This window comes from Dermacentor variabilis, chromosome 3 (assembly GCF_050947875.1).
Source record: "Dermacentor variabilis isolate Ectoservices chromosome 3, ASM5094787v1, whole genome shotgun sequence".
Lineage (NCBI taxonomy): Eukaryota > Metazoa > Arthropoda > Arachnida > Ixodida > Ixodidae > Dermacentor > Dermacentor variabilis.
The window spans coordinates 60,836,285-60,862,012 of record NC_134570.1 but is presented as its reverse complement, the minus strand read 5'-3'; the positions used below and the strand labels follow the sequence as shown (position 1 = coordinate 60,862,012).

Below are 25,728 nucleotides of genomic sequence, written 5' to 3'. Positions count from 1 at the left end.
AGGAAACTTGTAAAATAGTGCCCGCCCACTCCCGTCCGTAGCCGTGGCCATACCACTCAATAGGATGTCTGGCTGGAAAAAAACAACAAAAAAAAAAAACAATGGTCTCCACTGTTACCAGGGGTGCAACAAGTCTGGCCTGGTTTCTCTTTAGCGATGCCGTGAAAGTGCACCTTATCAAAGTAATGTGAAATCATTTCGATAAATGAAATAATTAGGAGAAAAAAGAGTACTGCCATTCGCTCATCAAACATGAAGATGCCAATAAATATATAGTGGGCATATATAAACGTGAAATTGCACCTTGTGAGAGCAATGCAAGTGCATTCTGACAACCTCATAACTACGGGAAAAAAAAAAGAACAGAAAGTCACTGTGGCGAGTCGATCACACATGAAACGGTTAATAAAAAAAAATGTTAAACGAACGAACAGCAAGCAGGGACCAAGAACAGAAACAAACGAATTTTTTATTCGACATAGCCAGTGAATAATTCCTCCGTGTCGTTCGTTTCCAAACATCATTGTTCGCTCCTCAGTCTCTGAGCCTATACGTAGCTTATAGTTCACGTCATAGTTATTTGACGACAGGGCCAGCTATGTTACAACACGTACATTTACGGCCCCTGTGTCACCATTCGAAGTTTCTTTTTTTTTTCTTTTCGTGACCACTGGTTCCTTTAAATTGAGAGGCTCGCAATGAGCGAATGTCACGGAACACGGGGACGCAATATCTTTAAAGTTAAACGTAATTACAAAGAAACGAACACAAACTTAACTGGCGAAGCCAACGCTAAAGTTAACAGAGTAAAGCAAACAGAGAAAACAAAGTTGAAAACAAAGTCATCGTGAAGTCAGCGCTAAGGCTTGTGCATTCACGGTTTCGCTTCCGTTTCTCACGGATAGCTTTTTTTTATATACTTTTCTCTTTTTTTTTTCGAAGAACATTTTGTCTCTTTCATTCGCTCACGCTATGTGTTGTCATGTCTTTTTTTCTCTCTCTCTTTATTTCGTTGCTTCCGCGCTTCTGGTCGAAGGAGTTGGTGAAGTTCCCTTTCTCTTTTATTCGGAGACGTCGTCGGAACGCCGTCTCCATCAATGTGGCGCTTCCAGGAGCAGGACCGTTGGTCTAGTCGCCGGTCATCATCTCCATGAACTCTGCAAAATTTCAGCGAAATTGTTGAGGTCGAAAAATACCTAATGTCAAGGAAGTCAGAGATTAGAAGTACTACGTCAGGTAAAAGAAAGTAAGAAATTAGGGGCAAAAATAAAAGAATGATGCTTTAAACCGCACCATCCGGATGACAGGGCCATATTTACCCCCCCCCCCCTCTACGCACACACAAATAAACACAAATACAACTCATGGGATAAAAAACTATAGCGTTTCATTTTCTCGTCCCCGTTTCTTTATCATTTTTATATTCTTATCCTATTATTGTAGACTTTGTTGCTGTTTTATTGGGATTAAGTTCGCTCCTCCCACGCTTCTCTCTCTCCTTCCCTTGGCCGCCGGACAACTCGGGGGTCCAGCGACAAGTGACTCGGCTACGATATCCACCTGCAGTACTTTTCTATTTCTTCCCATTCAAAAAAAAAAAAAAGAAAGGAAAGAAACGAGCTAGTTCGTTTCAGCGTTTTGCATTGTCTTGGTACATGAACGCGTCAAGCATTCGAGAGCTTAAGCGGGACTCCAGCGGCTTATAGCGCACCCAAGAAATAGCGTACGCGTCGGAACCACGGACCGAAATTTCCTGACAAATTAGGCCGCAATTTTTTTTTCTCGATTAAGATTATTTGCTTTGAACAGTCGGCGGGATTTAACTCTCTCTCTCTCTCTCTCTGACGCCGTCAATTTCGTTCAAGTCGTCCCATACGAACTTGTCCTGTACCGAAGGCTTCCACGTGTACACTCGAACTAGCGAAAGCGGTGGTGTGCATCGAGCTAAAAAGCTTCTTCCCGAAAGGCGAAGCCGCATGCGGGTGCCTCTACGAAGCGGGCGCACAACCGCCGGTAGATGGAGCGACAAACATTTCCCTCTCGAGGCGGAAAAGCAAGACGCGTTAAAACCGACGCGCTGTACAAGCGGCCACCTCATTACCGACACGCCGGTCGCCGACGACAAAAGAAGAAAGAAAAGAAACTCTGGTCGCCTACGGACCGACGCTTACGTTGCGCCGCCGAAAGGGAGCGGCGGGCGAAGACGTCGTCGCATCGCGCCGTTGACGCCACCGTACGAAACGGGGTCGGGGTCGACCGGCCTGTTATACGAGAGGAGGAGTGCTTTCTTTTATACGCGGGCGAAATAACGCGCGAAAGAACGACCGCGCTCGCAAGAACGCTTGCGTGCACTCGCTCACTCGTGCAACGTCGAGGGAAGGTGCGGCATGCGGGCGGGCGCGCGCGATAGGCCCGCGATTCCGGTTACTCCGGAATACAAATCTCTCTCTCTCTCTCTCTCTCTCTCATTGAAGGCGCCAGTCGTCAGCGGGTGTCGGCCCGCGCCTGTCAACTGGCTCCTTCGCGTAACCCGAAGCGTGCGGCTCTTCTTTTGCCTTTCGTTGAGACCGAGCGATCTTGGCCTTGACAGAAGCATGCGGCTCGCAGGCTCTTCCGGCCTAGAGCGAGTCCCTGTCACTCTATACGGGCTAGAGAGAGAGAAAGAGTGAGAGAGAGAGACATGGCGCGTCGCCCCGCTTTGAGCAGCTTTTTTTTTTTTTTATGGTATAAAGTGCAAGACGCACAGTCCTCTGCATTTGTGGTGGCTGCAGTAGTACTGTACAATGAACCGTGCGTTCAGCTGGTATACGTTATACTCTGAAGGCGCGCTGACTCCGGGCCGCTTGCTCTGGGCACTGTCAAATTCGCCGATTTGCCGTGTTGTCTCGGATCTGGTTATTGCTCGACCACTGGCTCAAACAGGGAGGGTACGTCCTCTACTGGTCGGCTCTTAAAGGCCAACGTGGCGCAAATCGACAACATATGGCGGAACTTGAGAATGGCAAGAATAGCCCTCTCTATAAGGGCAGTGGTCCCACACACGCTTTTTCTTGCTTTCCGCGTTCGATAAAGCAAAACCGAAAGAAAAGACCCGAAAGGTGATAATTTTACATTCTCGCCCGCTCCAATGTCGCGGATCGAGGAACCAGAATAGTCGGATGTGCGACATGGTTTCTTTGTGCTTTCTGGGAAACACTTGCGCATCGGGAAGCGACGCACCGAAAGACGGGCTTCGAAAAGTTTGTATATGTCACAGACTCACGCCCCCCTCCATTTCTCTGTCTCTCTCTCTTCTTTAATTTGTTTTTTTTTTTTTTGCGTATTACACCAACTACTCCGAAACAGAGTACTTCTCCTACCACTCACCTCTCAACACGCGAGTTATGTCACCGTCCGCGGTTGAGGTGTTCACCAGCGTGTCAAAGCCCAGTTACCACGGCTTTATTTTTGTAACCATTCCTTGCTCCTTTGCCATCAATTATATATATATATATATATATATATATATATATATATATATATATATATATATATATATATATATATATATATATATATATATATATATATATTATTCTCTCTCTCTCTCTCTCCCATGTCCTTGTTGTAGGCTGCGCTGCTTTGCAATGAATCGTTCTCACCTTGCCTATTTTGCCATGCATAGCGGTAACCTACAGCGGCCGCGCGTCCTTGTGGCGAGTTTCCCAGGTAATCCAAACGGCGGATTCCAAGCCGCGGGTTCTGCTACGCGCCCTAACGCTTAAGCGCCCTCCCCGCCCTCGCGACGTCTCCGAATCGGTTCGACGGCCGCGTCGCAGCGCGGCAAAGACCCGACGCTCGCGCGTACCGTCGAAGTCCACGGTTCCGCTGCCGTCGGTGTCGATCTCGGCGATCATCTCGTCCAGCTCGTCCTCGGTGAGCGCGTCGTCCAGGGCGCGCAGGATCTCGCGCAGGTCGGACACGTTGATGTAGCCGTTGCCCTCCTTGTCGTACAGCCGGAAGGCCTCGCGCAGCTCCTCCTGCATCGCCTCCGTGTCCTCCTCCACCAGGAAACGCGCGGCCAGCGCCACGAACTCCTCGAACTCCAGCTCGCCGGAGCCTGCGCCGCGGCGGAGGGGGGGGGGGGATGAGACCCCCGTCTCGTTGAACGCGTTCTGTACAACCGGCAACCAGCGGTCCTTTTTTTTTTTTTTTTTTTTTGCGAAACAATCCTGTTTGCGCATTTCCGTGAGCACGGCTCCCTTCACACGTCTGAGGGTTATGTGTGCGGAATCTCGCGATACCCTTCCCAAGCTCTTTGGTTCCGACGGCTGCTCGCGCTGAAGGCGTACCGGGACCGGAGCTCGCACTTTCCATATATGTTCGAAGCCGGTAATCTATTCCATTAAGCAATGCGTTTTCGTCGAACGAACCAGCGAACTGTTCATTTTTTAGCAAATCGACGTCCGTCACGGCACACATCTGCAGCCTACTCGGCTCAATGAATAAGTTCCGTAATACTTAGCTTAAAGCCGGCCTATCGATAAACCTCCTAAATGGCAACTCCGGCGATATTTTCGGTGTCCACTGACCTTAATCAAATTTTTAATATACGCTCTTTCTTCGCACTCTGATTATCTGTGCGAAACGATCTGACAGCGAGTCACTTATTTTTCCTGAAAATTAATTTTAAGGATTGCTTGCGTGTCGACTCATGCCCACGAACGCGTGACTTTATTCACTGGCCACCCTGTGTTTGTGACGTCAGAGTCTACGCCGCCACTTCGTCCAGGAACGACAAAGCCGGCTACATTTCTTCTACGAGGCAACGGCCGACAATAATCGTTTTGAACGACGCGATGACCGGTGCTTCTCTCCATCTTGCCGCATCGCTATGCGTTTAGCTTGAGCACATCAGCTGCCTCGCGCGGCGGCAAGGGAGGCGGGTCAAAAGCAAACAGCGATCCTTCAGCGCTCATATCGTCGCTGGAATCGCTGCTGTCTATAGTTCGAAAGAGTTCAAGTTTATTCTCTTTTTCAATTTCATATCCAGCATCCAAACATACATCGCCACATCAGGAGGGAGGCTAAAGGCTGTGTATGCCTGACGAGGCCTACCCTCCTGGTGGTGAGAAACAGTGCATTTGGGACGACAACAAGCGTTCTTCTAAGGTAACATTAAAATCGAACAAAAAAAGGAACATCCACAACTCTGTACAGTATATATAATTGTTTCGACATGGTAATTTTTGAAATTACAGCTGTGAAGAAAGAGCTGCAAGAGTTCCCCGTGTCGTCGGAAGACATCGTCAGCTTCGCTGTTCTGGCGTTGGCACCGCGTGTACTGCGTGTTTAGTACGCGTTCGACGTGTTTACATCACGTTAGTGTATACGATCTGACGTCAGCGACACGTCGTGACGTCACACGAAGGAGCTACCCGTTTCTGCTTCGGTACTTCGCTTATTGGTTCTTTAAAATTATTGATGAGTTTCTAAGCAAAGTCAATGTTATTTAAACATGACGATTTCCTAGTATGGCTAGAAAAACGCATAATTGCCGCGCGTCTGGCCGCTCGAGGCACTTTGCGTGTATTCGAGGGCTTTTTTCACGCTCGGAAAAACACTCTTATGTTGTACATATTGAGCAACACAAATCTGTATCGGGAGCTTTTCGTGTTGGTCTACAGTGATCTCACTGACACTTTTCACCTAATTATATTATCTGAAAGGCTATTAATTAATTAAGATTAATTGTGCAATCAGGCGGAATGCAACAAAAAATAATCTGAGTATGGCCAAGCAACGACAAACAACATTGCCTCGGTTCCGTCCAGCTACGTAGCATTTGCATAATATTAAATCTTGGTGCATGATAGTTGGAGACACCCTGTGTCTGTATACACCTCAAGCGATTGACGGAAATTCAATGAAGCATTTCCCACTGTCTATACATGTACTATCCAGATCTTTCCTTTACACTAGGCAAGCCCTTCCTATATAATTCGCGAGGCCAAAGCGGGGAGCTTTCTTTGGCAGTTAGATCACGTGGAACCCGACAGAGGGAGTGTGTATATCTAGCGATGAATATACATATATAGGCAGGCTCACCGTCCTGGTCAATCTCGGAGATGAGGTCCTTCAGGTCCTTCTCCTCGAAGGTCTGACCCAGCGTACGCAGGATCGCCGACACCATGTTGGTGTGCACGTAGCCCTTCTTGTCGCGGTCGAACATGTCGAACGCCTTGCGCAGCACTGCACGGACGGAGAGAAAAAGGCGAGGCGTGAGTGCAACGCAGATTCAGGCCAGCTGGACAAGTAAAAGTCTCTGGACAGGTAAAACGCCGGGTGCGGTGCAGCCCAGGCACGAAACAGACACGTAGAAGAAGACTCGTTGATTGATGGGAAATGAAAGTGCCTTCAACTTCATTTACCCTTTCGTCGAAACTTGTAAATGAATCAATGTATGCACGAAACAGGTATGGGCGCAGAAATGTTAAGTTTCTTGTTTTTTTTTTCCGCCACTATATGCGACATTAAGGTTTGTAGTCGATGAGTGCGTTGCGCTTTTAGTTCCTTTCCTGTGTCCGCTTTTTTTTTTTGTATGCCTGCCTTTCTGTATACCAATTGTACATAACGAAAGCGCTTGTGTTTCGCCTTCTTCCGAAAGTACAAAAGTGGTCTTCCTTTGTTCGATTGATTAATTGAGGTGAGACGTCTGTCTTAAGATGCGATCACACGTTGGGCATATGTGCACCTGGGTAAAAAAGTGTAGGGCCACGGTGAAGTTATTTTCTTAATGGGACACGACACGTCTCTCGTATGAAGTAGCACGGCGGTATATTGGTATCTCAGGGATTGAATGGGATATGATATTGGTTTGTATTGGAGCTGGAACTGCTCCGCGAGAGAGTTAAAACTGCACAGCAAGGTTCGGTAGCACTTGCCTGATCACCGTCGTATGTGGACAAGCATTCGAACAGGGCAATCATATAGTGTGCGGCTTGGTGGTGGTTCCTTCCTTCCTTTCTCTCCCTTTCTCTGCGAGCGCCCTTCTCCTATTGCTATGACGTCGTTTACTGCCTCTAACCAATGTTTACGCACTGTCTCTTACTGTTCGATCAACCGCAACTGCTCAGCGATTCGCTTCGCAGGCTGTCACTTACACCTCTGCAACGCCCCGAAGCTCATTATAAGCCAGCGGCATCCACGCCGAACGTGAGAAACCAGTCTTTTTGTGGTCCCCGTGTTATATATGTATTATTTACTCGCTATCGTCGGAAGTATGAACGGAACGGAAATTTCTGATGACTGCACCATTGCTGCCTGTAGCCTACGGCTGACACCCAAGGTCAGTCAGGGAAACCGGCGAGCATTACCGGAGCATCAGGGCGCCTGCACTGCAGCAGCTACGCGCATTGCGCTCCGAGCGAGGCGAGGCAAGCTGACGCATTTTCCACCAAGCGCGTCCCGATGAGGAGCGGCGCTACTTGATTAGTGACGTTAGGCAGCTGCACGATGGAAGAATACTATCTTCCGCTATCTTCCACCGCGGGCAGGTGGGAAAACGAGCAAGACCGGAGGGAGCGAAATAGACGGAAGGAAGCATGGCGCACTCGTCTCTCTCTCTCTCTCTCTCTCTCTCTCTCTCTCTCTCTCTCTCTCTCTCTCTCTCTCTCTCTCTCTACATATATATATACAGGGATACACTACTTCTGGGAACATTTCTGGCGAAGCACGGACGGTGTCTTTTCTTTTTTCGTCCCGCTAGGCCTAGCTCACGTGGGCGGCCGGCGGATGTCGACAGAGCGGCGAGGAATCCCGCGCGAGCGAGCGAGACGAGCAAACGCCGCAAGAGGATCCGCAGGCCACCGAGCGGAGCGGTGTGCCTGCGGGCGGTTATTCTTGGAGGACTCGGCACGGCCGGGACGGGCGTAAACTCAAGGGCCGAGAGTGCGAGCTCTCGACCCCCCCTCTTTTTTTTTTTTCCTGTCTTTCTTTTTTTCTTTTCTCTGAACAAGCGACTCGGCGCGGCGTTCTCGCCATGCAGCCGCCCCTTCAAAGGAAGTGAGAGACGTTTCGCGAGAGGTGACCTCGGGATTTCGATTTGTGTGACTCGTCGGCTTCGCAACGACATCAATACTGAAGTGCTTCTTTTTTTTTTTTCAGAATAAATCAACAGTTTTCTGCACCGTTTCTATGAAACGTACAGTGCTTTCAAGCCTTGAGACACAAGCTAAGCCCCTCTGTTCACTTGGCGTACCATACTTCTGTCGGCGTGAAATAGAAACGCCTATGTGAAGCGGTTTAGTTGTTATTCGTTATATTTTGTTATGCTCTAGGGTTGGGGGAGGGGGTGTATTGTTCGATGTCTATTGCACTAACAGGAAAGAACTGTAAAAGAATTGTTCGTTGTCTGTCAGCCGCCGCTACGCCAGCTGATAAATTCGGTCAGTATCCCAGCCGTGTATCCCAAATACATCTGGAGTCTGACGGTGGTGTTACTGCCTCGTGTTACTGCCCAATCCCGAGATATTCAAGCTATCCTTGCAACTCCACCTAAACTAACTCCACTAGCAATTGTAGCAAATCGTGAAGGAGGTACCTGGCTATACTGCTTGTAGAAACAAACAAACGATCTCTTAGTGACATCTCTCTCTATACGTGATGCGCGTTGGGCCAATGTTCTTCATGAAAAGGGTGCTTCGCCTAGTACTAGCTGGCATTTTGTAGAAGGGTCCAGCGTAGGAGCAACGGACGTACATATGCACATCACCGACTTCTCGTGTCGTGCGGGTAATGAAATGCGAGAATTATTTGAAAGAGGACCCACAAGGTCACGTTCGTCATCCTCGAGGACATAGCCACAGCTGCTGAAGAAACAATTCGAATGCAAGATCACGATTCCTGTACGCCGGCAGAAATTACACCCTTCAGAGTACCATTCCACCAGACTTGGCCGCGATGAGTCCTTGTTATGACCCGAAACCTGCTTCCTGATGTTCCCATCAGTAGTTCGCACCAATGCGCGAAAGAAAAGACACATTTTTTAAAAAACTAACCGGCGTTCTAGAGTCACTGATCTAAGGAAGTGGGACGATTCGGATTGGGATGATGTAGGTGTTCTCGAACTGCGTACCGTTCTGCACACGTTCGTACTATCTATAACTGCGTACGGAGTCAAGACACTTGTGCCTATAACGTGCAAGCCGCATGCTTTGGAGTGTGCTGGTGACCTCTACAGCGACACCTTGTGCGAAATGCGCCGGCTGGAACTGAGCATAATGACTACATTTACGAGATACCTTGTCTCCTTTCACTCTGATGGTCGCCTCATGCTCTAACAGCTACTTTGGCCGCAGTATTTGGCCGTCACTCACTCACTCACTCACTCACTCACTCACTCACTCACTCACTCACTCACTCACTCACTCACTCACTCACTCACTCACTCACTCACTCACTCACTCACTCACTCACTCACTCACTCACTCGTTCGCTCACTCGTTCGCTCCCTCGTTCGCTCCCTCGCTCGCTCGCTCCCTCGCTCGCATGTTCTGAAGAGCGTGCTTTGCCTCAAGCAATCTAGCACTGCAGTGAAGCGTTCTAGTGTGCATGTGAGAGGGAGTTGGAGCGCCCGGTATGACAAGATTCCTCCAGAACGGCAACAAACGAAAATATATGGAACGTTGGTGGAATGCTTGCCTAATGGTGACTAAATCATGAGCGCATCTAAGCCATTGAGCATTCGTTAGACGAGAAAGAAAATTAATCATAATAATAAAAAAAGGTGAGCTAGAGCGTTTGCTTCCGTAAGATTATCCTGCGCAAACGAAATCAATGGCGGGTGTAATACGAGCAAGCGTTTGAATAAGAGGACGTTGAACGTGCGTATACATTCTTTGACGCAGTGCGGCACGTATTGGCACGGTAGGTGCGCCTCTGCAAGCGCTTTGTTCGCTGTTATTTTTCTTTAGTTATGGACGCCACACCTTCGGGCGCGATCCCAGCTGGCATGACTATGTAGAAACGCAAAAGAAAGAAAGAAAGAAAGAAAGAAAGAAAGAAAGAAAGAAAGAAAGAAAGAAAGAAAGAAAGAAAGAAAGAAAGAAAGAAAGAAAAAGCGGACAACCTGGGTGCGCGAACTGGGCGCAATGTGCTACTAGCGCAAGCTAGAGTATTGCTTAGCACAACTTAAAGTTGTGCAAGTTGGTTAGCATTCACTCTACTGAAAGGATAAACGTGAAGACACGGACACAAGTGCTTGCGTACGGGACTACTGCGTACTCTTAGCCAGGCTGTTTCAGTGGTTTATGATTACTTTGTTGTTTTCTTTTTCCTTCTTTATTTTTCTTTTTTTCGGTCATGAAATCACCTCCATAGTTACCCACGCCGTGCATAGCTACCGCTAGTGGCCCCACCAGTGACCAATGATTTTGCAGACGTCTGTGCAGTCTGAGTGCGGCAGTTGCTGGCGGACTAATACACGTTGTGCCGCGATTTATTTACTGTGCTTATGGAAGTACTGTCGACGCATGCGGCCGTATTCGGTGATCAAAACTCGCTATATTGAAAGGAAAATTTCCTAACGCAGCGACTGCTTGGTTGTTAGTTTGGCGTGCTTTTCGCGACGCCAAGTTCGGATATGTCGCTCTCATTATCGCCAACAACTGCGCTTCAAGCGTCCTCTCGGAGATTCCATATGTCCAGGCCATATTTGACGCACGCCCTATAAGATGCAGCTCTTTGCAACTCGCTTTACAGACAATGCGCCTAACCAACAAAAAAAAAAATCTCACAATCGCACAAATCTGCTTTCCTTATTCTACGAAAGCGTACATTGAACGTTTTTATCGAGTGAAGAAAACGCTGACGAGAAATGCAAGCGAGCAGAGCTTAAGTTTAAAGAGAATAAGCAAGAACAGAAATCTGGTTCAGCGGTACGAGAACTGTTTGCCCTGGCGAGACGCCAAATTCAAGGATACGTGTGTATTTCGGTCGCCCATCAACCGGGCCGTTTTCGCGTGCAATCAAAGTGCGCCACTAGTGCATACTTCGGCGCAACCTCGATGCTTTCGTCTAAAGTTGTCGGTGTGTTTCTCACTCGACGTTGCGCAGTTTCCTCGAAGGTCAGTCTAGGGAAAGCGTTACTTCTAGCACGGTATCGCATTTGCATACATCGTAACTCAACATCGAGAACAATAGTTCCCTTCGTTCGTATATCCTAATTTAACACCGAATATTAAACTTCTTCACGCCAATATTGTAGATACCTATCCTTAATTTTTCGTCTCTGTACTTTTTTTTAAGTTCTCATTAACTTCATTTACCCGGTAACTCTGGCGACTGCGCGCTTCTATCATTTGCAGACACACACACGGACAAATTATCTGTTATTCAAGCATGAAAAAACTATCTCTTATTCAAGCCTGACGGTGTCATCCTTGTTTGTATGCTGCAAACTTTGCAGCTATCATCAGCCTCTGTCGTTTCAGCATGTCATCAGTTTTGGGATCACTAAAGCACTCATTACTAGTGCAGGCGTCTGTTTTAAGGTAACACGCAGTCTTCGTGAAGTATCACGTGAGAAAAAGGCTACCGAGACAGAGGTTCATTAAAGGGTCACATAGGGGAAAAAAAAGGCACGGTTTGCGTAAGCGATCGGTGTATTTCGCCTCCGGATAGAAACAATGTGCGTCTCTCGCCAAAAGCGGAGACTTGCTATAGGTCATAAAACGCCGTAAAATATGGAAGGCAAGATAGCGATGTCCGGTTGAAATTGCCGCATTAGATCGTCGTGACGTTGTAGGTAGTTGGCAACCTTCGTTTAATTGTTAATTTTGCGAAAAGGGGGTTTCAGTTCATTCTAAAGTAAACAATAACTCAACCAGGAAGCTTCTTCAATAAATAAATAAATAAATGCACAAGTTGAAGAAGTAGCGCGGAATTTGTGACGTACGTCGTCGGCATCGTAGGCGGTGCAGTTTAGGAGGAAAATTCCCCAAACGACGCTTCCGGCCAATTAAATTAAGATAGAGCTTCCAGAGTAATGACCTACTAGCGTAGCCTTTCTTTTATGTTGCTGTCTAGCATCCCCGTGAGAGGAGGAAACGCAGGTATGTTCGAGTGGGGAAAAAAAATTCAAACTTACTCTGCACTTGCTCTTTCGTCAGGTCGTCCTGTAACCAAGTAGACAACATTTAACAAAATTTATTACGCACTCATTGTTCAGCGGATTGTCTAAAGTGTCAAGCTAACACTAAGATTACAGGGCGAGCCAACCACTCCAAGTAAGTGGCAGTCGAAGGTAAGGGGCAATCGTTTTGCTCTTGCGCGCTCATATCATGCACGTCTGGAATTCCGATGTGAAAGGCGTATATAATTTACAAAACAGCACGTCCGTGCAGCGACGTTGATCGCTCGCGCTCATATAAGTATCCCTTTGTAAATGGTAAAGCAAAAAGAAGTATTGCAGCGTTCCGGTAGTGCTATCATCAACAGTGAATCGACAGTTCTTGAATATTATTGTCTTTCGATGTCTCTTAATGTGACGTAGGTTGAACAGTTTTGTGCACATGGTCTTTCGTTTTTAAGCTAAACGGCTCTCGTTCTAGTGGTAGTAAAGTAGCAAGGACAACAGCCTCTTGTTGGGGGTCGTGCAAGGTCTTACGGTTCTTTAAGCATTCTCCCAACCGCGCTCATAGAACATATGATTGCACGAAATAGTTAGGTCCTGATGTTCAGATTTGAAAACTGACACTGCAGTGACACTCAGGAACGCACTAAATCTTACGTTGGCGTGCGACGGTGTGGAATTACACCGACTACTTTTTCGTGCATGCCACTGTAGTAGCATCGTGAGATGACAAGATCGGCGTTTGGAAAGGTAAAAGAGACAGGACGAAAACGTTTGAAGTTGACGTTATAAAAATAGAGGAGCTAGACAGACGCGGTGCTAATGTGACTTTCGCGCGCCTTTGAAATGACTCGTTCTGCGATTGCGGTTAGCCTGACGAATCACAGTTCGCTGCGTCGCACCCCCTTTGAAACAGCATAGAAGTTTAGTTCATCGGCAAAACCTACTTGTGACCTGAAACCGAGCAGATCTCCCTCATTATAGAAGAACGTCTACATTCTTAAGAACGTCGTTATATAAGTTGGACCTGATATACTGCAGGATAAATTTTAGTTCCAGCGGTTCTTTGCGCTTCTCTTCCTTTAGCATCTCGAGCTCTCCTATAGTTCTTAATGTACGTTCTTTTTTTTTCTTTGCAAGACACATTGCACGCTGTGGTGGCCCATCGTACGCAAGCGAGCACTCGCCGGGCTTTACGGAGACACAAGGTTCCGTTAAACGCTAAGTTAACTAAAAGAACGGACGACGATTGGATAGAAAAGAGTAGATCGGAGCTTTACCATGTTGAATCACGAGGGGCTACGACGGCAAATCCCTGTACCGCTGCTTCGGACGGACTGGCCGAGGTTTGTTCACCGAGAGAACCGCTCTCCCGTCGCGTGGTAGTCCCGACTGGCGAGCGGGCGTGTCGGCGCAAAGCGATCGCTCGGCCCGGGGCTCCATTTTTGGATGCTCGCGCGCAGCATCACAAACAGCGGCAGCCACCGCGCGCGTCGGAGGATCCGTCACGTGACTGGGACCTCCTGTGACGTCAGCGCCGGTGTCCGGCCAGGGGCGCGGGACCTCGGGCGTAGGGGAGCGCCGGCTCAGCTCCGCGCGAGTTCCGTTCACCGCGAGCCCAATGCGAGCGCGCTCATTGCTGCGCGAGGAGAAGTAGCACCCTGTTAGCTCTCCATAACGCATGCGCTTTAATAGAATGATAGCCTCTTGGTCGCACGTGGGCTGACTATATGAATCTCCGAAGCATTTGTAATCGGACGATTGCGGGAGAAATGGGACAAAAATGCTAACGAAAGGCGGCGGAGGAACACACATCGTCTAAACTAGTCCTCGCTCCTCATTGGACGAGCCATGGCTGTAGCGTTCACAGCGCTGCGGTGAACTGCCGACAGGGCGGTGTCGTAGTAATTCCCAACACCGCCGCGGTAACTTGAACGCGCGAAGCCGAGCTCCCCCCGCTGAGCTCCCCTCCTTTCTTTAGGTTTTTTTATTATTTTCTTTTATTTTCGCGCTGTTACGTAGACGCCTGTCTTGGATCTAGGGTGGGCCAGGGTTAATTTTAGAGGGACGGCGCCGAAAAAGCGTTAGCCGTCGGTCGCTGCTTGCCGCGACGTCGCCAGTCGAATCGTGGCTCTCTTTCTCTGCACGCTGAGCGTGCGCTGCATACTGACAGCTGCGATTTTGCAGTTATGCGCGAGCAGTGACCGCGAGTATGATTTTTGAACTTGCTGGCACTCGTCCTTCTATGTGTGCCGACGATGGTTTTCGCCGGCACGGATTTCGTTGCAGTCACCGATATGCATCCCCTTGTGACGAACGCATCGCACAACCCCTCCCACCCACAGCCCTGCGCTTTTTCCCGCGGTTCGCGGTGGCTTTTGCGTTGTCCGTATTTGCGATTCGAGCGGCTATTTGGAAGCTGTAGAAATAACTGGCGAAATTGAGTGCCCTTACGTTCCGATTCGCGAAGGAGCACCGGTTCGCAAAGAACTCGCTTTGGGTTCTTTTGTTGGTACCTTTCGTTGGTACCAGTTAGATAGTCGCTGGTACGTTTTGGCCGGCTATATTTAAAAACAAAGTTGGGCACCACTTGGGCCACAACGTTTGTTTGCTCACACAGTGAAGTTATTTGTTACTAATAGCTATTGAACTTGAGTGTTATTATTATTTAATAATAATAATAATAATAATAATAATAATAATAATAATAATAATAATAATAATAATAATAATAATAATAATAATAATCGAGCAATCAATCACTCCATCTTTATTATATGTGTCCAAGAACAACCCGAGGCCTGAATACTGGGGTACTGAGAAATAAATACAAAGAGTAAAACAACTACGACAAAAAATAATACACTAAATATAGAATAAAAAAAAAAGAACGCAATCAAAATTTAAATTCTTTCGCTTTACGTGCCGGAACCACGATATGATATAGTGGGGAACGCGAAAAAAAATTGTTGTGGAACCGTACAAAGCGAGTACATGAACCTTTGTCAGAATGCTTGGAAACGCAGAGCACCAAAACGGACAAGAGTCGTAGACGAAATGTGTTTTTCGTTAACATGTTCGGGCTGGCTGTCTCCTTCCGCAGACACCATAGCTGTCTCGCTCAATGCGCGCACTTGAATTATCGCGCGACAGAGGTAAGCCATCGGCAACTCTGAGGTCTCTCTTCCAAGCGCACACCAAGAGCAGGGGTGGTTATAGCTACGCTGATCTCGCAAAAGGCATGACAGACACTGGCATATCTTGCAACTCGGTCTTTCTTTTAGAACGAGCATATTTATGTTGGCAATTGTCATAGCGTTATATTAAGTTTACTACATTGCTTGCTTCTACGACTGCGTTTCGGTACTATTACGTGAGTGTTCCTCAATGCCAGGGATGCAGTGTTGGCCCTGTCCAATATACGAGCTAGCACAAAAATTCGCTTTCCCGCGCCTCGAGAAAGGAAAACGAGGCGCTGCTCGCGAGAGTGCGTGGCACGCGTTGTCTTTTCTCTTCGTTGTGGGATTCGTTGATTTCAAATGTATGCTTGAGTCGCTCGGGAAGGGAAGGCGGAGGCTCCTTTATTTTGCACCCTCCCCGGGAACACACCAGCAGGGAATACGTCGGAGGTCGTCATGTCTGAACTTGTAGGGACTGCCGCCGCGCTGCTGCCTTCCTGCGCAGAAGTTCAGTCACTCTCCCACACGCAGCGTTCAGTAGAGAGGGAAGGGAGAAGATTTCGGCGTAAGGGGGTACGAACCCGCGCATAGGTGCTCTACGCGCGCGGACACGCTAGTTCCGTGTTCGCCGCTCGACACAAGGCGGAGGGTTTCGGGCCGTGGTTTCGGGGCTTTGAAAAGTCTGAAACGTGTTCGCTGTCCTAGTTTGGAGCTCTTGGCGTGTAGTTTTTGGTCGCGAGACACGTACGTCTCGGAGGCGAGCAGTATACTGTTGTGATAGACCTAAATTTTTCAAGAAGCCATCGACTACCACATCCGGAGACGTGGAAGATGCCCCACCACCAACACGCAGCTGTCACGGTTGATGTTCACGCCTCATCATTCACTTCGCTTCAAGACAGCAACGTCGCCCTCCTGACCGTCACGAAGTCGCCACTTATCGATGAAAGGGTGCTCGTCGAGAACTCCAGGGGGAAAGCATCGAAGGACGGTGGCTGCCTCCTATTGGGACACGTTCAAGACAGGTGCACTACGTACACGAGTAGCTCGTTGAAGACATGAGCACCAGGAGCAGCACGCTGACGACCAGTGTTGATGAACGATTCGGCGTTTGTGATTGGCCAGTGGATTCCCTCAACGAGGGAAAGAGGAGTTGTTTAAGGCCATCCGTGTCCCCGTGCTAAATCAGAACAGCTCGAGACTCGGATAAGAGTCACAACCATGTACCAATCAAGTGAATGCATTCTTTTCTGTTTCTTTTTTTTTTTTTTCATCATCACAATGCCCGGCTTCGTCGTCGCTTCCTGATCCTTGCGGTGAAGACAGACCTCACCCGGTCGAGATCGTATCAATATTAGCATTTACGGGGATGCGTCGTGACGTCATTCGTGATACCCGCTCCCTTCCTGCGATCGTTCCAGCTGTCCCATGTTGACAATGCTGTCGACAATGGAGCGATGAAAAATTTACTCACTTTCATGAACGATTTCTGGGACAAAAGCGAGATCCCAGCGGCGTGGAAACAAGCGGAAATGCTGATGGTCGCCAAACCAAACCAGCCGCTGCAGGGATCGAGAATCTCCGTCCCATCTCTCTCACCACACGCGCGGGCAAATTGCTCGGGCACATGGTGCATGAGAGACTCACTTCGTACCCAGACGACAACGCATATAATATATCCCAGACATCTTTCTCGGCTTTCGACAACGCCTGTCCACCCAAGACGTCCTCCTTCAACTGAAGGAGGATCTAATAGACCATCTTGACAAACACAGCAAGTATTCTATCCTAGCGCTTGATGTGAAAGGGGCCTTTGGCAATGTGTCGCATGAAGCCATCCTTCAAATTCTGCAATGCACTGACTGGGATAAAAGAGCATTTCGTTATGTTCAGAATCTTCTGACAAACAGAACAGCAACCATAGAAGTGGGCAGTTACCGCACAGAGAAATTTGAGACATCGAACAAAGGGACACCCTCCCTTTTCCCCAAAGCTCTGTCATCTCGCCCCTGGTTTTCAGTATTCATATTCTTCAATATTCAATATTTTTCAATATTCAATAGGCTACCGAGAGAGTTACGCGATAATAAATGACTTAGAACACGCTGTATACGCGGATGATATATCGCCCTCTAGTCGAGAACGTGTGCGACTGGCAAGCAACAAGACGCACAACAAGAAGCCGTCGATCGAACCGAAAGTTATCTCAGAGCGTGCGGCTTGCGGTGCGCTCCTGCAGTAGCTCATCGAGGGCGATACTTGACCCCAGTATCGCCCTCGATGAGGTAGACATACCGAAAGTAGAGTCGCTACGTGTGCCGGCATACGCTTACCGAACTGCAGGCCTCACTCATGCAAGTGATGCACCTCATGAAACGGGTCGACAACAGGCTACACGGCCTCGAAGCGCAAGACGCGCTCCAAATCGTGCAAGCACTTATAATCGGCCGAATAACGCATGGTACTCCCTATCTCGACCTCCAAAAAAGCCGAAATTGAGAAACTTTACACTCTCATCTGAAAATCAACCAAGATCGTCATTCGGCCGGGTTTCTGAGAAAGCATCGACCTCCCGCCTAAGTAAACTGGGAATGCATAATACGTGGGAATGACTGCATGAAGCCCGCAAGGCAAGTCAAATCGAACGCCTGAAACTGACCCAAACGGGCCAGACTCTACTGCACCGTCTTGGTTACAGGGCGCGCCGGCAGAACAAATTGAAGCAAAACAGCGAATCACAAATCCCTTACGGGACACCATTACGATTACGCCCATTCTCCGCAATATGCATCCACCACAGAGAGCGAAGACAAGCGAGAGCCCAAGCTCTACACAAAATAAGTACTTGAAGAACCCTGACACCGCTATACAGATGCGGCAAAATATCCGAAACGCTCAGCCTTAGCCCCGAGTGCCGTTGACACCTGGGGCAAAGGACAAGCTGCCGCCTTGGTAACTGCAAGGAACTCAGACACATCGGAAGAAGCGGCCATCACGCTCGCCATCTTCACGTGCACTGACTAAGCCGTGACAATCAGTGTCTCTCAAACGGTGCGTGTCACAATTACCAACAAAAGGAAAAAAAAATCTGCGAAAGATTAGCCCTGAGCATCCTTACTGAAGTCAATAAGGGAAGAGGAGGACATCTTCCAGAGGTCTGCATCATATGAATCCCGGGACACGAGTCCCTGGCGGGAAACGAAGCGGCTGACGTCGCTGCCCGAGAGCATACAAGCCGGGCTTTCCTGCCAGAAGGGACCAGAAAGGCGACAAGACTGGAATACATCCTGAAGAAATACACCATTATACTACAGCACCATAGACTCGAACGCCGAATTTACACCCTACCTCACCTGAAACTCAAAACTGAAGTCACAGTTATTTCAAAAGACTACAAACGAACTCCTATGTTAACGGTTAACGGCTCGGGGCCCTCGGGATACCCTCTAAAACCGAAGATGGCAGATGAAAAAATGACAACCATTCCACTTTGTAAAGATGGAATGGCAGCTAAAACTGACGACGGTCAAAGCCCTCAAACGAAAAGCAAAGCACATTCGCTGCCATTCCACCTTCACAGAGTGGAATGGTTGGCAGTTTTTGCTTTGCGAGTCTGGCGTAGTTGCTCGTTCGGAGGTGGCCCGAGCTCGCCATTGTCGTTTTCGTTCAGCATCGCGGGAACGTTCTCCGTCGGTGATCGTCTCGCGCCGGCGCCGTTCACATTCTCGTTGCTGTTCCCCTGGCGCTCCTCGTACGCATGTTGTTCTTCGGGTGTACGAACTATACGTGTAAGCCCCATCGATAACGCAGCTGCTTTTAGCGCCGATACCTCTCCTGCTTATATACTGCAACAACCTTGACGCCACGCTATTGTTCACGGGAAGCGTTCTAATCTGTTCCGCATTTTGACATCTGCGCCACCTCATTGCACCCGTATGGGTTTGTTAGAAATCGCGAAGTTCGCTTCTGTTGCCGTACACCGAAGAGAAGTCATATACAACTTTCGCTGTAAACACACACACACACACACACACACACACACACACACACACACACACACACACACACACACACACACACACACACACACACACACACACACACACACACACACACACACACACACACACACACACACACACACACAGACAAAGCAGCCGATTAAGACAAGACGGAAGAGGACAAGGAAGTACTGTGGGAAGCCATGTCGTCTTGCCCAGGGCTGGATGACAAGCGGGAGTTGGTGGACCGGGCCATGGTGGCAGCGAGAGCCCACCGATTCCTGGAATGAGGAAGCCGCCCACCTGAGGGCGATGAGAGATGTTTCTCTCTCTATTGCTAGTTTGCAAATAAACACTTATCTGTCTCTCTCTCTTTCATTTTTCTTTCTTTTTCCTTTTTTTTTACTCGAACGAGGGTGCAGCATGGCGCATCCTTATAATAAATGATACGCTCTGTTCATCACTAATGGTGCATCACGCACAGTGAAACTCAGTTCTAAAGCTTAGTCAAACTAAGTTAGTTGAAGCCTAATGGTGGCGCCTAACAGTCAATACTTTCGGCATCTGAATGCGCTCGAATGTGCTTGCGAAGATTGCGAATTTCAGTACAGCTAAGTGGTCACGTGATACATGAGGCCTGAGGGTGAAGGCAGGCCTATTCTTCAACACGTACTGGTCGGTCGCTTGTAACACTTCAGTTGCAGGTTACGGCAGCGAACTACGAATATGTTGATAACCAGAAGACAAGGTGCACAGCTTCACATAACGAGGATGCGGCTGCGCTGCCGTCATATTTTGTGCGGGCTAAAAAACGAAACTAAATTTACTGACGCAATTTCTTGTTTGAGGGGTGGGAGGGGGAGGCAAGAGTAATTCACGTAGCTGCATTTCCCTTAGTTCGTTGGCAAAGGCAATTGTTCGATGCTGCTAACAGTGAAGAGGGTGAAGAGCAGTGTCAGCGTTAATCATCTCGTTTTGCATTGGCTACGCGTGTTTTTTTAAAAGCAAGCGTATCGTTTTTTTGATGGAAACGTTGAGGTTGGGGCGGAAGGAAGGGGTCGCCCAGCGTCATGGTCCACGTCAGCGATCAAGTTCAAATTTTGCTCGCTATTTTGACAAATTCTGTACATGGTTTGTCAAAACAAGCGAAGCCACTGCGCGCGTGACCGCAACTGACTCCGAAGCGCTATTCTTGAGGTATATTGTCGAAATCGCCATCTTGTCAGCTGTGATTGGCTGGGAGGGGCGCCACGGCCTCTCCGATTGGCTCGAAACGCCTTCGATGCTGAATTCGTCAACGCGGCGGAATTCTACGGCGTCCAAAGTAGGCCGTGTTCAAATCCATGACCCAGCAACGGCTCTCATCGAGTGACGGATGCGGATCTCGAAGGCTTTACTTTTTCCGGCTGCAGAAGCCGGAGGTTGTGGCAGAGCCGGAAATGCGTCATGGCCGCCATACCTTAGGGTATTGTTATGGTAGACTTTAAAATCAGTGTTGGTAACACATTTTTCTCCGTCTTTAGCGAAAATCGCTAAGTGCATGATGATGATTTACTCGGAATTTTGTCTATATTTTAATTATTTAAAGAAATGCCAAAACCACGATTTCATATGAAGCGCGCCGTATATAGAGAAGGGCTCCGGGAAATTGGACCACTTGGGGTGGTCTAACGTGCAGTTAAATCTAAGTAGACGGGTGTTTTCGCATTTCGTCCATGTCGAAATTCCGATCAGAATGCGTGCGCTTCTCAAGGAAACGCTGAAGAACTCGCTCGCTGTCGATCCCATCTTGTCCCGTCGAGTGCTGACTGGACCCGACTTTCGCGAACACGGCCATTTATTTGTGTATGTCTGTGCGCGTCAGCGGGGTCCGGGATCCCGAGTGCGCGACACGAGGTTTCGGGTTGACACGAGTGGCCCCATTCTTCACGTCCGAGGCGACGCTGCACTTGACGCGCGATTTGAACTGGTTGCATTAAAATTAACTGCAAGCCGGACTGCATGTGGGCCAGTTAGTTATATAATGTTTTCGATCGCGCGCTGTTATTCAAAGGGACGTGTGTGGTGGGTGTTTCCGTCCAGCTTCAATGTTGTCCTTTTGCATAGAAGTGCGCTATTGAAGGCAGTTGAGCATTTGAGTTTCCGTCCACAAACCAAGCACGCACGCACGCACGCACGCACGCACGCACGCACGCACACGCGCGCACACACACACACACACACACACACACACACACACACACACACACACACACACACACACACACACACACACACACACACACACACACACACACGCACGCTCGAGAGCTTCAGATTAGGGGGACGCAAGGCGTTGGGGCCCAGCATAGCGCATCGGACCCTCTGCGCATGCGCATTGCCGTGGCCTACCACGTGCTAGGGGGCCCCAGCGCTTTGCATCCCCCTAATCTAAAGCTCTCTATCGGCCCTAGCCGTGTGTTTGCGCGAGCGCGAGCCGCCCCCGTAAGCGCCGTCGCGGTGGGATCGATTTTCGCCCAGACCTGCCCGAGCCTTTCCGCTCGCATCGGTAACCCTTTGTATATGGTGACCGTTCGCGCTCCTCGCGAGGTTGCCAGGCTTCCTGCATTCCCTCCTCTTATTGGACATCTCTACACAACATCGAATTACATGCATATGGACAGATGTGCCCCAAGCGTCGGAAGAGAGAGAGAGAAAAAAAATAAAATTTATTGTTAGACCAGGCTTCTTAAGCCCGAAGGTGGGTGGCCTCCTCAGTCCAGATAGCCATGGCTCGCTGCCGCCGCCCGAGCCCTGATCACCAACCATATCTGGTTGTCAGGGTCTTGCGTCGCCAGCAGAGCCTCCCACTGGTCTTCCAATTCCCCCTCTGAATCCGCTTCTTTCTGCATGTTATCGCCTGGTGGTGATGATGACGGCGGTACTTCTCGATTATTCCTGCACCCCAGCACCATATGGCGCAAGGTGTTGGGCGTGTCCGGCGGGCAGAACTTGCAGTCTCGCCTGTAGGTGTCCCGCATACATGGAGTGCAGCAGTGTTCCATGCGGGCGCGGGCGGGTAGCGAGCGACGCCTCTGCTTACTGTAGTGCGCCAAGATATCCGAGTACTTCTTCGATATCCGATCATCATCCTCGTCACAGTCGTTGGTCCGTGGGAAGTAATATTTTTGTGCCTGTCTGACCTTTTAACAAAGGACCATAGGTCTGTTGCTAAGTGCAATGCGTGCCTTTATTCCGACCTGGAAGACGGTGCACATCGGGATAACTTCCGAGGTTCATGCATGGGTTCCCCGGTGTAATGCCATTGGTAGGAATTTCTCCCAGGTTGGCTCGAATCGTGGAGGAACGTTGGGGTCAGGGTTAGGATTCCACTTGTGTTCCTGGTGGGCCGGAAGGCTTGGCCAGCCGTTATATGGTTATGAGCAATCCCTTCCAGATAAGGGAGAGGACTCAACGTAATAGCTCGTTTGTTCAGATTAATAGCTAAACCAGCCCGACATGGGGGGCAATCGGCAGCAGATTGATGTCTATATTGGCAGCGTACGCGCTGTAAAAAATCTAATGAACGCACATAACAGGGACGCAAGTGAGGTTCGAAGAAATTCCACTGAAACGAAATTAAATTGCCAATCCACATTTTGTACCCGCGGTTTACCCAATTGTACCCAATTTTGTACCCACGGCATTGTTACAGGGGTCCCACAAGGGTCAGTACTAGGACCAATATTTTTTTCTTTATTTGTAAACGATCTTCCTGATACCTTAGAAAACTTTTCTGCTGTGATGTATGCAGACGACACTGTTCTACTTTGTGCGCTAGACTCCTTGGACAAAACATTTCAAGTGGCTAATAATGAACTTCGGAGTGTTAACCAGTGGTTCGCGTCAAATAAGCTAACTCTGAATATCAAGAAAACTAAATATATTCTCTTTACTTCTTCGTGGAAAGCACCACTAAAAGACTGTCATTCGCTTTCTCTAAACCATAATATCCTTGAGCGGGTGAGTTCAATTCTATATTTGGGTGTCACACTAGACGAGCATCTTCATTGGAAGCCTCACATTGCGTTGCTGTGTAAAAAGTTGAGCAAGGCTTGTTTTATGCTGTATAAATGCCGTTATTACTTCGACACTGCCACTCTGAGAACAATTTACTTTAGCATATTCCATAGCCATCTATCCTACTGTATTGCATCTTGGGGTAATACGTACGTTTTATACCTTGAACCTATCATACTTCTTCAAAAAAGGGCCTTGCGATTTCTGACTTTTTCGGACTACAATGCTAAATCAATGCCGCTGTTTCAAAGTTTAAATATACTGCCTTTTAATTTATTACTGAATCTTAAAACTATATTGCATACTCATAACAGCATAACCACTAACTGTCCTTTGAGCGTATCACATTTTTTACATTCCAGAAGCAATACACGCAGCGCACTTAAGGGAAATTTTCTCTTGCCAAAAATGAATAATGTATATGGAAGGCGAAGGTTAAGCAACACTGGAGCACTCCTATGGAACAGCTTACCAACAGAAGTGAAACAAGCAAAATGTTTTTCACTATCAGTGAAAACCCATTATCACTCACTACTATTATCTGCATAGTTTTCATCTGGATTGTGTACACATGTTTACCCTTTTCACTTGCAGTGTATAATTTACTAAATACAAATTCCTTTCTGTCGGTTTCTCGTAGCTAATACACGTACCCTGCCTTGTGTTCTAATTGAATGTTTATGTATATATGACTTACTTATACTTCTTCGTATTGATGTTAAGATTGTGAATTAATAACTAGCATGGATCCCAACTAGCCTTGAGCTAGGGATCCAGATGTCCTGTACAACATTTCCTGTGTACTTTCCATTTTGAATAAACTTCAATTTCAATTTCAATTTCAAATTTCAAGTCGCAAGGCTTTGGGGATGATGCGAAGTTTAAGGCGACTAAGAAAGCGCTTGTTTTGAGGGTAAAAGCGACTATCTAAAGTACACAGCCCGGACCAAGCAATGAGCCCGCAACGTCTGTTCAGACCTCCTCTGTATGGGACGAGTTTGAAGCGAGTTTTAGTTCGTTGCAAGGAAACCAAGACCCTACAGCTCAGGCCGTCGTTGAGGTAGATACGTACCTCAACGAGCCGTGCTTGAACCGTAAGAATGATCCGCTGAAGCGGTGGGAAGGTAGAAAATTCACCTACCCGAACTTGTATGCACTGGCTTTAAAAAGGCTTTCTATTCCCGCGACAAGTGTACCATGTGAAAGAATATTTTCTAAAGCTGGCCAAATTTGTACACAAAAGAGGAGTCGTCTCACTTCTGATAAGGTCAGCAAAATATCGTTTATCAACCATAACCTGCATTGGATGTAGAACATTTTTACTCTGGATAATTAGTTTTGTGGACTATGTACTTTGTTGAATGCATTTTGTATAGTGCTATAAGAAATTATTTCGACATTATATTTGTATGGGTTCACAGCTCATTCGTATAATAGTGAGCATGCGTATGTGAATAAAGTTGAAATAAAATTTAGTTCTTGTTCTTATTTATACAAAGTGGATCTTAAAGTACCACAAGAACAGAAACCTCCTCTAATGACGATTAGGTTATTTTTGACTGGAGAAATACATCGCATTCTGACTGTTATAGAGTCCCATTACCATTCTATCCCCAATGTCAGAAAATAAAGGGTAATTACAATTCAAAAATTCGCGCTTTTTAAGAAAAGTAAATAATTGATAAATATTCTCAATGCATAGCGAAAGTACCTATAACACGTGTAAGACCGCGCTTCATCAACGTGTTTGTCTTTTTTTTTTTAGCGCGAGGCCACTGCGGGCTTCCGGTCTACGCCGAGAGTTCCCTATAAAGCACCGAGCTCCCCACTGTTAAGAACGGCCAGCTGCAGTGCAAGTTTTGCCAACCAGTTGCGACTGTGGAGGCAACATTCCGGGAGCGTCGCCGCACACCTCTAGCCACGGCGTGACTAAGTCGACTGTGTGTGAACCCCCAATCATAACACCACGCGCCGACCGAGACGCCAGACAATGGGCGGCCGGCGGGCGCGCTGCAGTTCGGGGAATAAATGCCCCTACGGTGCCGGGTCGTCTCCCCTACGGTGCCTCGTATCCCCTACGGTGCTTCGTCTCCCCTACGGTGCCTGGTCAACTCACCTACGGTGCTTGGATGGCCGTTTCCGTCACCAGGGTATCGGGAGAGGACCGAGTGTGTAAAAACCGCTGTTGTGCGGCTGCTCAGGACAATCTCTCTCAAGCAGTCATGTTAGCCCGATGTACTTTCTCAAACAGTCATGTTAGACTGATATAAATACTGTTAATAAACCCATATTCCTCGTTCTCGATGACAAGCAGTCCTTCGCTTCACGAGCGGATCACGAGCGATGGGATTGAACCCCCAATCAAAACACCACCCGG

General features: G+C 48.1%; 1 protein-coding gene across 2 annotated transcripts; it reads right to left on the bottom strand.

Moving 5' to 3' along the window:
- Positions 1 to 449: 449 nt before the first annotated feature.
- Positions 450 to 13,549, bottom strand: LOC142575732 (troponin C). 2 transcript variants are annotated; one of them, XM_075685328.1, is made up of 5 exons: positions 13,393 to 13,549; positions 12,128 to 12,155; positions 6,088 to 6,231; positions 3,848 to 4,099; positions 450 to 1,157 (listed from the first exon to the last, which is right to left on the bottom strand). In XM_075685328.1, the coding sequence occupies exons 1-5, from the start codon at positions 13,393 to 13,395 to the stop codon at positions 1,129 to 1,131; spliced, it is 456 nt and encodes a 151-aa protein (XP_075541443.1). In that variant the 5' UTR covers positions 13,396 to 13,549; the 3' UTR covers positions 450 to 1,128. The 2 variants fall into 2 exon arrangements, with proteins under 2 accessions (XP_075541443.1, XP_075541442.1); XM_075685327.1 differs by lacking the exon at positions 13,393 to 13,549 and having other exon boundaries at positions 12,128 to 12,191.
- Positions 13,550 to 25,728: the final 12,179 nt, after the last annotated feature.

Bases quoted from the DNA above. Each gene is read 5' to 3' on its own strand.
- LOC142575732 (XM_075685327.1), bottom strand. From the start codon at position 12,176: ATGTTGTCTACTTGGTTACAGGACGACCTGACGAAAGAGCAAGTGCAG. The intron at 6,232-12,127 runs GTAAGTTTGAAT...CCGTCCGTGCAG, and splicing joins GACGAAAGAGCAAGTGCAGA to TGCTGCGCAAGGCGTTCGAC. The intron at 1,158-3,847 runs GTACGCGCGAGC...GAAATTTTGCAG, and splicing joins CGGAACCGTGGACTTCGACG to AGTTCATGGAGATGATGACC.